Source organism: Penicillium cinerascens (genome assembly GCF_028974065.1).
Source record: "Penicillium cinerascens strain IBT 15544 chromosome Unknown contig_5_segment0_segment0, whole genome shotgun sequence".
Classification (NCBI taxonomy): domain Eukaryota; kingdom Fungi; phylum Ascomycota; class Eurotiomycetes; order Eurotiales; family Aspergillaceae; genus Penicillium; species Penicillium cinerascens.
The window spans coordinates 2,616,032-2,630,724 of record NW_026695294.1 but is presented as its reverse complement, the minus strand read 5'-3'; the positions used below and the strand labels follow the sequence as shown (position 1 = coordinate 2,630,724).

Below are 14,693 nucleotides of genomic sequence, written 5' to 3'. Positions count from 1 at the left end.
CTGTATCGAGGCCTGCGGATTGGCGAATTGGGACGAAGTCATTTAATATACGAAGAGCGTCGCGATCAATGCAACTTTGGAGGTGTTGAATCTCATGTTGAAGCGAGGTATTCGTGTGGACCACGGTCATGCACTGCATTTTGCGACACGCCGCTCGAGTGTGACTGATGCCGAGGGTATCCCGATGATGGAACGACCTCTTGAAATCGCGTTGATATAAATGGCATTGATGACACCAATCATGGAGTCGAAATGTCAGACACTCCGTTACACTGCGCTCTGCAGCATGGCCATGTGAAGAGATTTCGATACTTGCTGAAACGAGGTGCCGAGCTGAAATTGAACAAGTTAGATACTTTCCGTCGTGTGGTAGAGCCTTTTGTCGAAATGCGTGAAGCTTTGGAGAGGGAAGTTCAGTTGAGGACACCACCAAATGAAAGATCATAGTCAAGGTCAATATTTGAGATCATTGATGAAGAATCCTTAGTTGCACATATAATGCAATCTCATATCTTTGGTTTGTTAAATCTCTTGCTGCAACGTATCTCTCGAAACTTTTCAGATATATTTCTCAATATCTCAGACCAGTGTGAGACCCCTCTGGCTTGTCAAATTCAATCTCGTCCAAAGTCACAGTCCTCTGTGTCTCTCCTAACCTGAGTTTTTGGTGATTCTTTGTAGATTGATATTGTAACCGAAAAAGAAAACCTCGCGACCTGGAGTTGGTGGCATTTGTGGGCTCTGCAGCTACACTTTGCTAAACCCACGTCTGGTCTTGGAGTCGCTTGAAATATGCAACACACAGACAGTTATAGAGGATATGTCTAAGACGATCCAGGGCACCTATATGTAGGCTTTTTGCCGTACCTGGACTCTCCAACAACAGTAATAAATGGTCGAGAAAGAGTCCAATAAGCCTGATTGGAGCTACTTAAATCCATGAAGGATACCACGCAGTCTCTCTTTCTCCTGCTCCCCTCCAAAGATAGCATCCACTGACCCCGAGCACAGTTCCAGCAGCTCAGCGCGGCCAAGACCAAAATGCTCCGCAGCAAGAAGGTACTCATTCGAGACAGGGCTACAGAAGAACCCCACATCATCAGTCTGCAAGAACAACGATTCAGCATCAGCCCAGATCAACTCCCAAAAAAAAGTCTCACTGAAAACTCACACATAACGCAATCGGGCACTCCTCATGCCTCCACTCCCCAAAATGATGATCCAAAAAGCCCCCCTCAATCAACTTCGCATGCACGTTACAAGACATACAGAGTTCCAGCCCGAGCTTCCGTCGCACAATCTCCTTTTTGACCTCGTCAGGCACATGGATGACATGCCCGAGCCGGTCAGGCTGGAAGGAAAGCAGCGCGGCCAGCTCAGCCGGATTGCCCGAGGCTGGTGTCTCGGCAAAGTGCAGGGTGATCCCGAGGCCGTGGGCTTTTGCGCGGGCAAATGCGTCACGGTATATTGTGACATCGCCTTGCGTCGGGTTGCCGCAGAGGTCGACGCCTACAACCCCGCGCGGCTTGTTGGCGATTGCTAGGTCGATGATGCGCATTGCCTCGGCGGCGGTGGTGTTGCCGCGGTCTAGGGCGAGGATGAGAAAAATGGACATTTCTTGTGTTCTTGCCTTGAATCTCTGGATGGTGTCGAGGACAGCGGCTAGGTATTCTCCTTGGGTGATGTTGGATTCCGGCGATGCTCGTGGGATTGTTCGGAGCTCTAGGTAGCGTACTCCGTCATTGTGAAAGTCTTCGAGCACGCTATTGGTGGCGTATGCGAGACTTTCCAAGTCGTTACAAAGTTGGTATATGAGTTTGGAGAAGACTTGGAAAAAACTGCATCGTGATATTGGTAAGTGGGACTTGAGATTTGCGAGTGACCTACGTTTGAAGAGTGTAGTCAACCTTGCCGGGAGGCATGAGCACGAGGGGATCCTCAATTGAAAAATGAGAGTCCCTTTCTTTCTTGCGCTTCCATATCTTGTGTAAGCACTGGCGACTAATGCTCCCGCTGAGATGGGCGTGCAGCTGGAATTGAGGGGCTTGCGATAAGCTTAACACAAAGCCATGTCTGCGGACGGGGAAATCCGTACCTCGACCTTGGGCAAAGCGTTGGTGAAAGCACTATTCACTGGGCCAGAGAGATCCATGATGATCAGAGTGTTGGTAGCGGTGCAACTCACCAGACGGCGTTGAACGTGTTCCTGAGCGGGGAAGTGGCGAGGTGGTACAAGAGAAAGAACCGAGCACCTATCGCCCGATGTCCAGATAGCATCAATCTCGACTCAACATTCACACCGTCTTCATCCAAACTACATGGATATTGCCGTTGAGCGATCTGCCAGATCCACCCGTCCAACTCCCCCGCATCCACGGGTCTGCCCTCGTAATCCAAGTACACACTACTGCGGGCAAGAGAGCCCGGGGCTAAGTGTATTGTATCTTCCACTCCGCGTACCCATTCGGTAGCGAATTCAACGGTGTCCAAGATACGAGACATTGTCCCCAGAATTGCCCAATGCACCCAATAATAGGACGGCATTGGCATCCCACCCCTGTCGCTTACAATAATATCATTGTTACTAACACGACAACCTGCCCATAAAAGAGAAATAGTATGATTGCTCGGCTCATTACTGCCGGCGGGATCCGAGCCAACCAGTAGACAAGTCCAAGGCAAGTCAAAGCTGTGATTTGTGTGTATCAGGGTTTCGCATAAATTGCTTGCACCTCGGGTCCCAGATAACGATATGAAAAGTGGAGCGGGGCAGGTCAGGAGAACAGCGGAGATTTTTTTCTTTACTAGGCAAGATCTGATCGCGGCACCATTATTTCATTTTGATTACCTTGAGGTACTTGGCACTTTAGATGATTTTGATTTGGATCAAAGCGATCTCCACGCATAGGAGTTAGTCAATTGAGACGCGGTTCATGCTGACGACCCGGTTCGCCGGATCGCGCGTTCCAGGAATGCGAGCAAGACTTGACCAATGCATGCAATCAAGATTTGACAGGGAATGGCTTGAACAGACACTAAGAATAGCGATCGGGGCTTGATTGCCGTGTATCAGACATTCAGTACGAATCCCGGTCAATACCGTATCTCGAGAGGAACCTGTTATGGGGCCGTGAGATCCACTTGATGTTTGATACGGGTTTGACTCGCGGGTACCGTTGGAGGTTCCAAGACAAGATCAAGCGAGGGCTGCCAAGCCTAGTATTGACAACGGTCTGAAAGCAGCATCCGAACCGTGCCGTGTGCTGTCCTGCGTTTCAAGGGCCTCAGGCGGAAATGCGGAAAAATAGAATAGAAGACCACCTGATGCTGCTGATGGGGATCGTGGATGCATCTTGACGTCTCGATGATGCAGTTCCTGCAACCTGCAGGCCAGATGGGGTGAGGCTGAATCTTTCGATGGGGATTCTGGAAGCCACGTTGTGCGCTGGGAGATTTTGAGTGGGTGTGGATCGCGCAGATATGAAGCCCACTCAACTTCCAGCTCAGATCCACGATGGGGTCACTTCCACAATTGGTATTTCCGACCCCCAGCAGTAAGACGGCTTGAGCCTGTACCAGTACTCTTGAATGGAAATATTCCAATGATACTGGATGTCGGTCATTACTCTGCTTCGGATACATCCAGATTGCAGACGTGGCTCGATGTGCCGCGTGGGGCAGAGTTGAAACGTCTCGAAGATTCCGTGATGCCTCAGAATTAGGTTCGTAGAGGATTGTGTAAAAAAAAGTTTTCGGTAACAGCGGGCCTTTTAGACCGTTGCGACGCTCATGGCTAACTGAAACATCCATTCTTTTGATATTGATTGCGGGCCGCCGAACGATGCCTTCAAACGGTGGTGAGAACCACCTCGATGTGGCTTGCTAGCACAGCCCCGTCAAGTCCCACATAGAGCAATGCCGAGAGAGCCGTTGAACTGGAACAGAGGCGAGTGGATAAGTCCGAATATCTGGGCTTCACGAAACCCCTATCGCAAAAGATGGGTCCTTATCTCAGCCCTGCTAATTGCGCCATTGCTTCGCTGGCAGGTTCAATCGGGCAACTGGCATCATGCGCCATGCCCAGAAGGGAGGGGTCCTATAGCTCAAAGCTCTGGGAGGTTGCGTGCCTAATCGCAGAATCATATATTTTATGGGCAAATCAATGCCCCTGTATCTATTGAATGTCCGAGTTCACGGAGCACCCAATCTATGGTCGCATGACCATCCAAAAGCCCTGGGAATGGCGGCAGGACTTACAAGCCGTAGCTTACGTATCCGACGAAAGTTCCTTGAATTAATATCACAACCGGACTTGACGCTTCTCTCACCGTCTCGAGTGGTGAGATGACAGCTGGTGCTGCTCGTCTCTGGCAGCGGAATCTCGATATGCGACGTCATTCTAATCAGGGCCACTAAGGTCACGCATTCCTGTAGGTTACACACCGTCTGCACGCACAATCCTCCCTCCCTTTGCAGAGTTGCACCAATCGCGAACAGGGAGAGGTCTACCGTGAGTCACATGGCCAGAAACAGCGAGCTTGTGAAGCGCTCTTGCGTGATTGCAATTTGGACTAAGCCACGCCACGCTATTGGAATTCCGACTGGACGGGGCTGCTGCATTGGCCTTGGATGGCCCGAGCATGACAGGATGACCCTCCTGCATGTGGCTGGGTGTGTTAGTGGATGGAACATGGGAGTATTTTAAGCAGCGAAGGCGCATCGAAGGATCCGAATGGGGCCGAGGAGAGGGGTGGCTGCAGGGTGAGACATGCTAGGTTCGTCTGAGACGTGTCGGTGTATAGTCGTCGCATTGCGAGATCACCTTGCGTAGAGAAACAGAGGAACGTGCAGAAACATCGGGAACCCCCAACTGTACCTTATGACCAGATGTAGGTTTTTGGAGGGTGTTTGGTAGGAAGGAGGAACATACCCACGGAGGCCAGGTTAGCAGATCATCCTAGGGCGCATCTACACCGATTGGCCGTTTCGCCCAATCACGAAGGGAATAGAGTTGCCGAATGTGTTCCCTGGGTAGGCCTTCGAAGACGGCCAAGGACGTACAGAATTATACATGGAAGGAATCTATGACGACCGCCATGGCCCCAATGAGGCGCAACGGTTCCATCCCCCTGGGTCTCGTTGGAAGGCTGTACCTGTAAGTAATTTTAAATTTCACAGGGGTGAAGCGTCAAGGAGATGTGCTAAGGCCTCCGTGAGCACGTCGGGACGGTTTTTCTATCCGGTCCTGCTGCTGGGGTTTCCATTCCACATCGAGATCAGGGCGAAGGAGGCCACAAAAAATCTCGCTGGAATGGAGATGATAATCTCCTTCTTCTCCTGAAGATCGGACCCATCGGAGACCCCGATTGGTAAGTTGTGATGATTATTGTTTTTGCCTCCTTTAAATTTTCAATTTCCACCTCGGTCAAGACAGGGATGAGTGTACCCCCTAAGTTTCAACGGTGAGTGGCTGATATTAGATCCCCTGTCTCCTATTAGCTGGAACTTGGTGCTATTGAACATCGACGTACCTAGTGTCTCTGGTGACATCTAATACCGGGCGGATACCGTTCTGGTATGGAAACGGCACAGCGCTCGAAATGTGCTCCCGGGTATTACGGGAATGTGCACGTCTTCATGATGTCATCCAAGCCCCTCCTCGTTTCCTCGAGTGAAGGTGAAAGGATCAGAGTACGCTGTAGGTAATGTAGGTAATGAAGCTGTAGAGAAAAACGAGGTGTTGGTGAACTGAAATTACTACGAACATCCTCAGCGGTGTAAGGTTGGGCACTGCGGTCCTAGTGTCTCAGACGTCCCCGCAGAATCACAAGAAAACAAAGGGGGATTTCTTATGTCTTGGCCGAAGATGCCGTCCCATAGGGCAGAGACTACAGAAAGCGGGGGTTATCTAGGGCTGCTGATCGTGGTAAGGTGCGGATGCGAGATTGAGTGACCTGTATGTATTAATTACATGCGCATCAAAAGTGCAGGTCGCCCGGAGCTCGACCTAGGTTTACGTGGTAGCAACGCTTGTGACTGTGCAATTTCTTAATTTTACTTTCGACCTTGAGCATATGCTCGTATCCGATAAAATGCCGGGGAATTTGATTCAGAAATACGAAGTGAATTCTGCTAGAGTATGATGTTGACGCTAAAGAAGGCATACGTCTGCAAGATGACCTGCTAGCCGAGTTGGGGAAGGAGTACGCAGGCACTCGATGACGCCCACAGTGTGTATCGACGATAAATTACCATACAATCTTGAGAACGAACCCAGTCGAGTGAGTGGGTCCCCCCGGTTAACCAAAGCGCAACGTTAAGGACCCCCACTCAAGCCAATGGAAGAACCCAAGAACCTTGGAAGGAAGCCATCCTAAGACATCCCCTTGTTGGCAACCATGCCTAACTTGGCCAGTATGGGTTCCTTGAGGTGGGTTGTATGGATGGTAGGGCAATATTACTTTTACATGCGACCACTTATGACCATGATTGGACCCGGCTGTCACTGCTCTCGACTGAAACCGGAAATCAACGGGGAAAAGCGTCACGGGAGCGAGCGCCACGATACCGGAAAAATATATCAGAGCACGTCAAAGAAAGAGAGGTATGGGGCCCGTGGGGGAAGCCGGCTGGGAGCTGGATAGGCAGCGACGATAAACCCACACTTCTCTTCTTCTCCCTCTCCCGCCCGCGATCATCACGATTGTCGGCGGCCTCCCACTCGGATTCCACCTATCGTCGCTGAGTGGCTGAACATCACGAAACGGAGCATTTGATGAGCAGGCCGCGATAGCAGCGGTCTGAAAAAAAGACTCTGACCTTAGTTCGGCCGATCACGCGAGATCATCGCTCATTGAACTGTTTACGAATGCCCGGGCCCTTGCCGAAGACTTCCCCTTACTGGATGCCCTACCGGGATACGATGCAAATAGATGAAATGACGAGAATATGATGAGCCGGTCAACAGTGATCGCTGATAAGGTCAAGGAATTCCGGGCGAGATGTTCTTATCGAGCTACAAACCGCCACAACCGCCTTTCATGATAGCGCACGGATCGACCGGAGGCGGAAGAAACGGTCAGCGCTGCCAAGACCGGGGATGATAGTGAGTTACCTAGCTCCTTTTCGACACGTGCGGGTTAGACGTATCGTCCTGCTATTTTGGGATAGAGCGTCCCGGGGTTACGCTGATCACGTTGCTTTTCAACCTGAAGAGTTTCGGACTGCATGTCAAATGCACGGTGCCTGCTGATGAGGTGATTGGTAACGAGTTGATCCGTTGTCTGTTGCCCGAGGAAACGCACTAAATGACACGCTCTCTGCAGTGGTGAGGGGTTGACTCGTATACGATATCCTTAGTTGAGATGAAATCAGGGAATGCTGAGCAGCACGGCATCGCCAACTCATCAAGTAACGCGGGGCTGACAGCGACCCCGCAGAGTTTTGATCATACTTATCAGTCTGCATGTCGCGTACCCAAGTACATCCCTAGTCCGTATCATCGGGCACAGAGAGGTACAGCTAGGCGTCCCGAGAGCCGAGGGAGAAAGTTTCAAAAATTCACCTAAATGAATACCCTACACAACAGACCGCGTATTTTGCGTCGAGGAGAGAGGGGGCATACCGTAGACAATGGGCCAAAATAACCACTAACGGAGTTCGTTAGAGAACGGGCTCTCAAACACGCGACGATCTTTCGCGTTGGCTCATTGCGGGGATCCACCAGCCCCATCTGCACCGCCGAAACGTTTCACTGCCACTCACTGCCACTGCCACTGCCCAAGCCTCAAGGATTTTGGGTTTCTGGGTTTGGAGACCAATTTGGGAAATAACGGCGTACCTTCCTGCCATCTTGTCGGTGTACGGGGTATAGTACGGCCCCCGCCCCACCGAATGGGGCCGAATAGGAGTGAATGATGATGTGCATCGTGATCGACCGTCTGTGGCACACGCGGATTCCTATCTACCTCCCCTGTTGCGCAGAGACGCCCATTGAACAAAGAACAGCGAATCCTTGATAAGAAGGTATGTCGAACCTTGGCAGCCAAGGTTCATCGAGTATGAGAGGCCGCTGGAGATCAAAACGCAGGAATCCAGAGGTCCGCATGCTCTCTCCCGGCGCCCAGCGTGTCGGTACAGATACACCGGTCAAAAAAACACCAGGTAAGAATGACGAAGTGGGCTGCGGTATGTACAGTAATGTCGGAGAAAGTGCGGTGACTTTATGACTCAAAAACATGGCTGGTGTGGGGGAACTGGAGCCCGGCACGGTGTCACACTATGGAAGTCTGAATGGAATAGACTGTCTTCCACGGCTCCACCTAGTGCGAAATAATCCTCCGTGAGCTCCGTCAAAGGAGGTTTCCCTCCTCCTATACATTTCTCCGTGTCGACCACCTTTCACGCATCTGAAACACTGATCGGCTCCCGTTTGGCCGATAGCATTCCCCGGGAAATACAGTAGAGGGATCGTCCAATGACACGGAGAAAATGAGATCTGCCCATTTGCGGTGTGCCATCATTCCACATCGTCATCTCATCTCCTACCCAAGCCGGGCTCTGTACTCTGATAGGCTCGGGCGTAGAGCAGCACCTAATCGCACCAAATAATACCTGACAGGGAGTAACTGCATCTTTTGAATTACGACCCTGTCTTGGCCCGTTGCTATGCGTTGTTCGTAGTTCATCTGCTCCATGTCTGTATTTAATTGGGGCTGCCCTCTCCCTTCGTTGGCCCCATGTCTTTGATTTTGCCCCATAATTATTTTTCTGACTGCCTTCAGCCCCGTCTCGCGTGCTATACATAAGACCCGATCCTTCCACGGGTCTCCTTTTTCTGGTCTCGTTTTGATACTCCCACGCCCAAAGTCTCTTACCTCGCTATACGTCGACTCCGTCCTCGTTGAACACCTCCTAGGTTCCAATCTCAAGGACATTGGAGTCAGCCACGTGCGGCTATCAAGGAAGAAAAAAGGGAACGGGAACAAAAAGACCACGGAAGCGGCGATACCGCGGTAATACGATCCACCCGTGTACGATACGTGACACGTACCCAGTACCGCCAGCCAAGCAACTGTGTAAGAGCATACGCTCATTACGCCCATTTACACCGTACACCCAAGTCTCCACTCCAGCTTCAATTCCAACCCGGAATCACTGGGATTGATTCATTGATTTAATTATTTTCCATTCCCCCCTTCTTTCTTCCACTCCCAACTCCAAACCATCCCTCATATTCAACGTTCAAGGACGACGCTGGCTCTTGTCCTTGCCCCGTTGCATGATCATCGTGATTTCCGCTGCAGAAAGCAGTTTCAACCCGCCTCGCATACCGTTTCTAGTGGCCACCACGTAACCCTGCAGCAAAAACTGGATCAGCTCACGGCAACGATCTAAACGACACTAAAACCGCGAATCCAACTTCGGCGAGTAGCCTTCGTCAAATCGCCCATTCCTTTTCCTCTTCGGACCGCCTGCATCCACTGCGCTGGCAGTGTCGCAATTCCCGATCTCCAAATCGCATTTGCCCTTCCGCCGTTGCGCCGCAAAAAAGTTCCCTGCACCCTACCAACGGGTACTCCCATCCCACACTGCATCGCTAGTCTCTATCGCGGCCAATCGATAGCTTTGCTCATCGACCGGGATCATACCCTGGTCATCTTTTTTTTTATTTCCTGGGGCCCTCGTCGCTGCCGCCGCCTATTTCCGAACACGCGACGACGCCTTTTGGGGCTCTTCCTGAACCATCGGGATTGAACCCGCATATGCGCAAGTGTCCGACCTCTGACCTGCGTCTCGTTTCCCCTCCGTTACCGAGAGCATAACGCGCTGCAGCACCCCCTCCCTGTTCCTCTTTGGTTCGCTCACTGGTTGCGCGAGATCAATTGGTCCATATCGCAACAGCCACCCCCCTCTCCTTCCGTGCAGGGCAGCAGCTTTCCCCACGGACCGGCAGATCGACAAGCAGAAGAGAGGGGTCACACTGCGGTACCATTGGGACCCTCTTCTCGGGAATCAGCTCGGTTCCAAAAGAAGAAAGTGAGACCTGCGGACCGGAACTTTGGAGTCGGAGATCATCCTCCCGTTTGATCTCCCCCCAGGGTGTGACGTCTATCATCAGTGGCTAGCATCGGAGCAAGCTTCTCGAGGAAGTTTTCGGGCATTGCACGGGGCTAGTATCCGTCGCAATTGTTATCAGTGGTTTTTATTTCCCTCGACTTTCTCCCTCTTCTTTCCTCGGCTTTCCCCCGTGAGGCGCTCTCCGGCAGGGTTCTCCGCATTGCATCCTAACCAGGCCAAGATGCAGAGTTCAAGAACGGATCATCTCTGCTGAGGACGTGGCTGAACCCCAATCACCGTTTTCTTACCGTGTCAAGCTATCCCTCTTTCTCTCTCCTTTCTGGCTCGGATCGCTTTGAAGAGGTGATCCTTGCAAACCTCGAACGGCTGGCTGGTCCCCTGTGCTGTTACCGATTCGTCATTTAAAGAGTCCAGGTGACTCTGTCTTTAGTACGGTTTACGACCGGCCAAATACTTGCTCCTACCGACGGCAGCTGAGCTGTCCGATAACGAGATAGCCGCCATGGCATATGCAACAACCTCACCTCCGGCCCTGGATGCCGAGACCCAATCCAGCATAAGACTTTCCTCTCTCGCCCACTCTACCTCATTACATCATGTCGTTACCTCTCTACCTCCCGGCCCTACTTCCTCCTCCGCACCTTCATTCACATCCTCACCTTCCTCTACACCCGTCTCAGCCTGCCCGGGTCCTGGCACACCGAATTCCTTTACCCCCGCCGGTACTCCCTATCAAGCTGCCAGCGAGGGCCCTCGCGGTCGAGGAACCGGATATCCTCTCCCAGTTCCTGCGCCTCTCGAGCTCGGCGAGGCCATGATGGCGGTTCCCGAAGCGCCTGGCGTCCTTGATCTTTCCGCTTCCAACTCTAAAACTCCCGGTTTGATGCGAAGGATCTCGCGCGGTGCAGCCAGCAAGCTCACGCGGAGAAGACAATCCGCCTCGCAAAATGACAAGCGAGACCGAAGCTCCGGCCCCGTGATTATGCGCCGACGCAGTGACAGTAAGACAGGTCCTCAGCCTCCGCGCGACGTCGCCTGGGACTCGAGCAACGAGGATGACACCAGTGAAGCACTGGACGGCCTTGGCGCGTGGGCTGGCTCGGAACCATCTAGCCTGCGCAGTGAAAGCCGAATGATGTCGGCTCACGAGGTAGTTGGTGGTACTGCCGTCGCCATCGCCCCCAAGGTGGACTCTGCTTTGCAGTGTGGAACCGTCTTGACCAAGGTGACGAAGAAGCACCGCAAGCAGGTCCGCTTTTTCCTGGACCTCGGTGCTGCCAAGGTCTTTTGGGACCTTTCAAATCCCGCGAAGCGCTTCTACATTGATGATATCAAGGAAATCCGGGTTGGCGCGGATGCGCGGAATTATCGTGAAGAACATCAAATTCCGGAAGATGTCGAGCGCCGCTGGTTTACTATCGTCATTGCTGACTCGGAGCGCTCCAAGGGTCGAGCAGTCAAGACCCTGCACTTGATCGCGCCCAGTGATCGCATTCTTGATCTGTGGACTACTACCCTCGAACACATTTCCCGATATCGGATCGGCCTCATGGCTGGCCTGGCTGCTTCCGGTCAAAGTGAGGCGGTCCTTCAAGCCCACTGGCAACACGAGATGTCCCGACTGTTCCCGCAAGGCGTGCGACCCGGTGAGGAACAAAGTCTCGATTTCGCTGCCGTGGAAAAGGTCTGCCGCAGTTTGCACATCAATTGCTCTAAAAACATGCTTCGTGCACAGTTCACCAAAGCCGACGCTGCTCGCAATGGAAAGCTGAACTTCTCCGAGTTCAAGGACTTCCTCGCGCGCTTAAAGGAGCGAAAGGACGTTAAGGAAGTCTTCAAGAGCCGTGCCGCGAACCACAAATCGGGCTTGACTCAAGAAGAGTTTTTGTCTTTTCTCCGCGATGTGCAAAAAGAGGACGTCGATTCCGACCGTGCTCATTGGGTTGCCCTCTTCGACAAATTCGTTCGAAGATCCAGACGTGTTCCTTCTGATGCGTCGGACGTTAGCGCTCCTGCTCCGGCTCTGATGAATCTGGACACTTTTTCTGCCTTTTTGACCTCTCCCAGCAACGGAGTTTATGCATCCCGCCCTCCTCAGTCGCGATTCGATCGGCCATTGAACGAGTACTTCATCTCCAGCTCTCACAATACCTATCTGCTCGGTCGCCAGGTCGCTGGTGCTTCGAGTACCGAGGCGTACATCAGTGCCCTCCAGCAGGGATGTCGCTGTGTGGAGATTGACTGCTGGGATGGTGCCGACGGGCGTCCAATCGTCTCTCACGGCCGAACCTTGACCACCAGTGTTCTCTTCGCCGACTGCATCACAGTCATCAATCGATACGCCTTTATCTCCTGCGACTTCCCTCTAATCCTTTCGCTTGAGGTGCACTGCAACCCCGAGCAGCAGTTGGCAATGGTCAAAATCATGAAAGATACCTTCAAGGATCAGCTGATCCTCGAGCCCCTCATGACCAACTGTTACATTTTGCCCTCACCCGAGGACTTGAAGCGCCGTATTCTGGTCAAGGTCAAGACCTGTGACGAGACTATGACCGACTCTCGCTCAGGGACTTCAAGCTCTGTCGGTACTCATGGCCGCAAGCGCAGTGCCAGCACGCCATTTGTTCGCCCGACCGCGCCTCTCGATATCATCCCCAACAACCAACTCCCTTCGCTCTCTAGCCCTCCTTCGATCGGACTTGTCGATGGAATCGGCCCTTTGATCTCACAAGATCGACGCTCGCTCACTGCCACAAGTATGAGCAGTGCCACCGAAGACAGCGACGGGGCACTGGTCTCTGCGCACAACGAAAAGAAGAAGCGCCGACGCCAGAAGAGCAAGATTACCAAGCCCCTCTCCGATTTGGGGATTTACACTCGTGGCTACAAGTGGCACAGCTTCTCTTCTCCCGAGAGCCGAAAGTACAACCACGTCTACTCTTTCGCAGAGCGATCGTTCGAAAGCATCTGCCAGGGCCATGACAATAAGGTAGCGCTCGAATCGCACAACCGGAAGTACCTTACTCGAGTTTATCCCTCGGGGTTCCGCCTCCGCTCCTCCAACTTCGACCCGAACAAGTTCTGGCGGCGTGGTGTCCAAATGGCTGCCTTGAACTGGCAGACCTATGACATTGGCATGCAGATGAACCAAGCTATGTTCGCGGCTGGAACTGATCGCACCGGTTACATCCTCAAGCCTGAGAGTCTCCGACTCCCACCTCCTGAAAACGAGGGCCTGAAGCGAAAGATTGAACGGAAATTGATCAGCTTCTCCGTTGATGTCATCTCAGCGCAACAGCTCCCTCGGCCTCGCACTATTGGACCGGACGACAACATTAACCCGTATGTTGAGATTGAGATGTTCAGTGCCGATGATCGTGGCCAGAGTTTGGTATTTGGCGAGGGCGGCATGGATGCGTCTGCTCGGAGCGGTATGTCTGGTATCGGATATCCCCATCGCCGTCGCACCAAGATCGAGCAGAGCAACGGCTACAGCCCCGTCTTCAATGATCGCTTCAAGATGTCTCTTGAGACCAAGTATCCCGATCTGGTTTTTGTGCGATGGACCGTCTGGAGCTCCATGGATGGCCGCAGTGCAGGCAACAACAACAGTGTGCAGTTGGCAACCTTCACTGCCAAGCTGACCAGTCTCTCTCAAGGCTACCGCTACCTGCCTCTCTATGATGGCAGCGGTGACCAGTACTTGTTCTCGACGTTGTTCTGCCGGATCTCGAAGATAGATCCCGTTCCTGTTCAGCGGTTGGACCTCGAGGAGCTCCGTGCCGAGCGCATGGGCATCCTGCGTCAGATCGGCCAGACTGTCTTCAAGCGCTCCTCGTCGACCGACCGCGAAAAGGATCAGCTGCAGGATCGCAGTGATCCTGCGAGTCCTGAAGAAAAGGACAGCTCTCCCAACCTGACACCGACGGTCTCCACTACTTCAAACTCATCATTTGTGCAATGATGAAGCTTTCTTAACCTCCCATCTGCCAAACCTTTCTATGGTACAGGCGATTCTCCGCCTCTTCTCGGCTTTTGCAAGGCCCACTCTTTTCTTGCAGCGATGACATTCTTTCATCATATCTCTGCCTGTTCGTTATTGCCATTACTATACCCGTCGCAGCGATACCCCCTGTTTTACTTTAAATCATGTGTACATTGCTATTCTCCTGTCATATTTCGTTTGTACCAGCACGGCTCGGTTTGTTTTTAGTATCTGGCAAGGTGTTCATATCTTTCGGTTGGTGTCAGTTTATCGGGCCATGGGAAACCACATTTGGATTTCCGTTTCGGAACGGCCACATCATTCGTCACCATCGCATTTGCGGGAGTCAATTATCTGGGGGAAAGGTCATTGTGGCTGGTTCACCGGAGCACATCATCAAATTCTGGGATCTGCATGAAGGGACATTCACATTCACGGATTTTCCATTCGCATTCGGATTCGGACTATTTCCTGGGGTCGGGTGGCGCCTTTATCTCGTATGGTTTTGCTTTTCTTTCCACTGCATAGCCAATCTTTGCTTTCTACTCAAATTTCTCATCGAGGCAGAGGTTATTTTACCTTGACTCAAGGGTATTCTTCCTCGCCTCCCACTTTCATTCGGCCTTCA

At 52.3% G+C, this 14,693-nt stretch overlaps 2 protein-coding genes across 2 annotated transcripts; one reads left to right on the top strand and one right to left on the bottom strand.

Annotated features, from left to right (window-relative positions):
• Positions 1-1,099: 1,099 nt before the first annotated feature.
• On the bottom strand, positions 1,100-2,152 carry N7498_005456 (putative adenosine deaminase; the record flags this gene model as incomplete). The annotated part of the gene is made up of 4 exons (XM_058452518.1): positions 1,100-1,104; positions 1,270-1,838; positions 1,888-2,030; positions 2,096-2,152. 4 exons carry the CDS (start codon positions 2,150-2,152, stop codon positions 1,100-1,102), a joined length of 774 nt encoding a protein of 257 aa, XP_058309056.1.
• An 8,430-nt stretch (positions 2,153-10,582) lies between these two features.
• Positions 10,583-14,044, top strand: N7498_005455 (putative 1-phosphatidylinositol-4,5-bisphosphate phosphodiesterase Plc1; the record flags this gene model as incomplete). The annotated part of the gene is made up of 1 exon (XM_058452517.1): positions 10,583-14,044. One exon carries the CDS (start codon positions 10,583-10,585, stop codon positions 14,042-14,044), a length of 3,462 nt encoding a protein of 1,153 aa, XP_058309055.1.
• Positions 14,045-14,693: the final 649 nt, after the last annotated feature.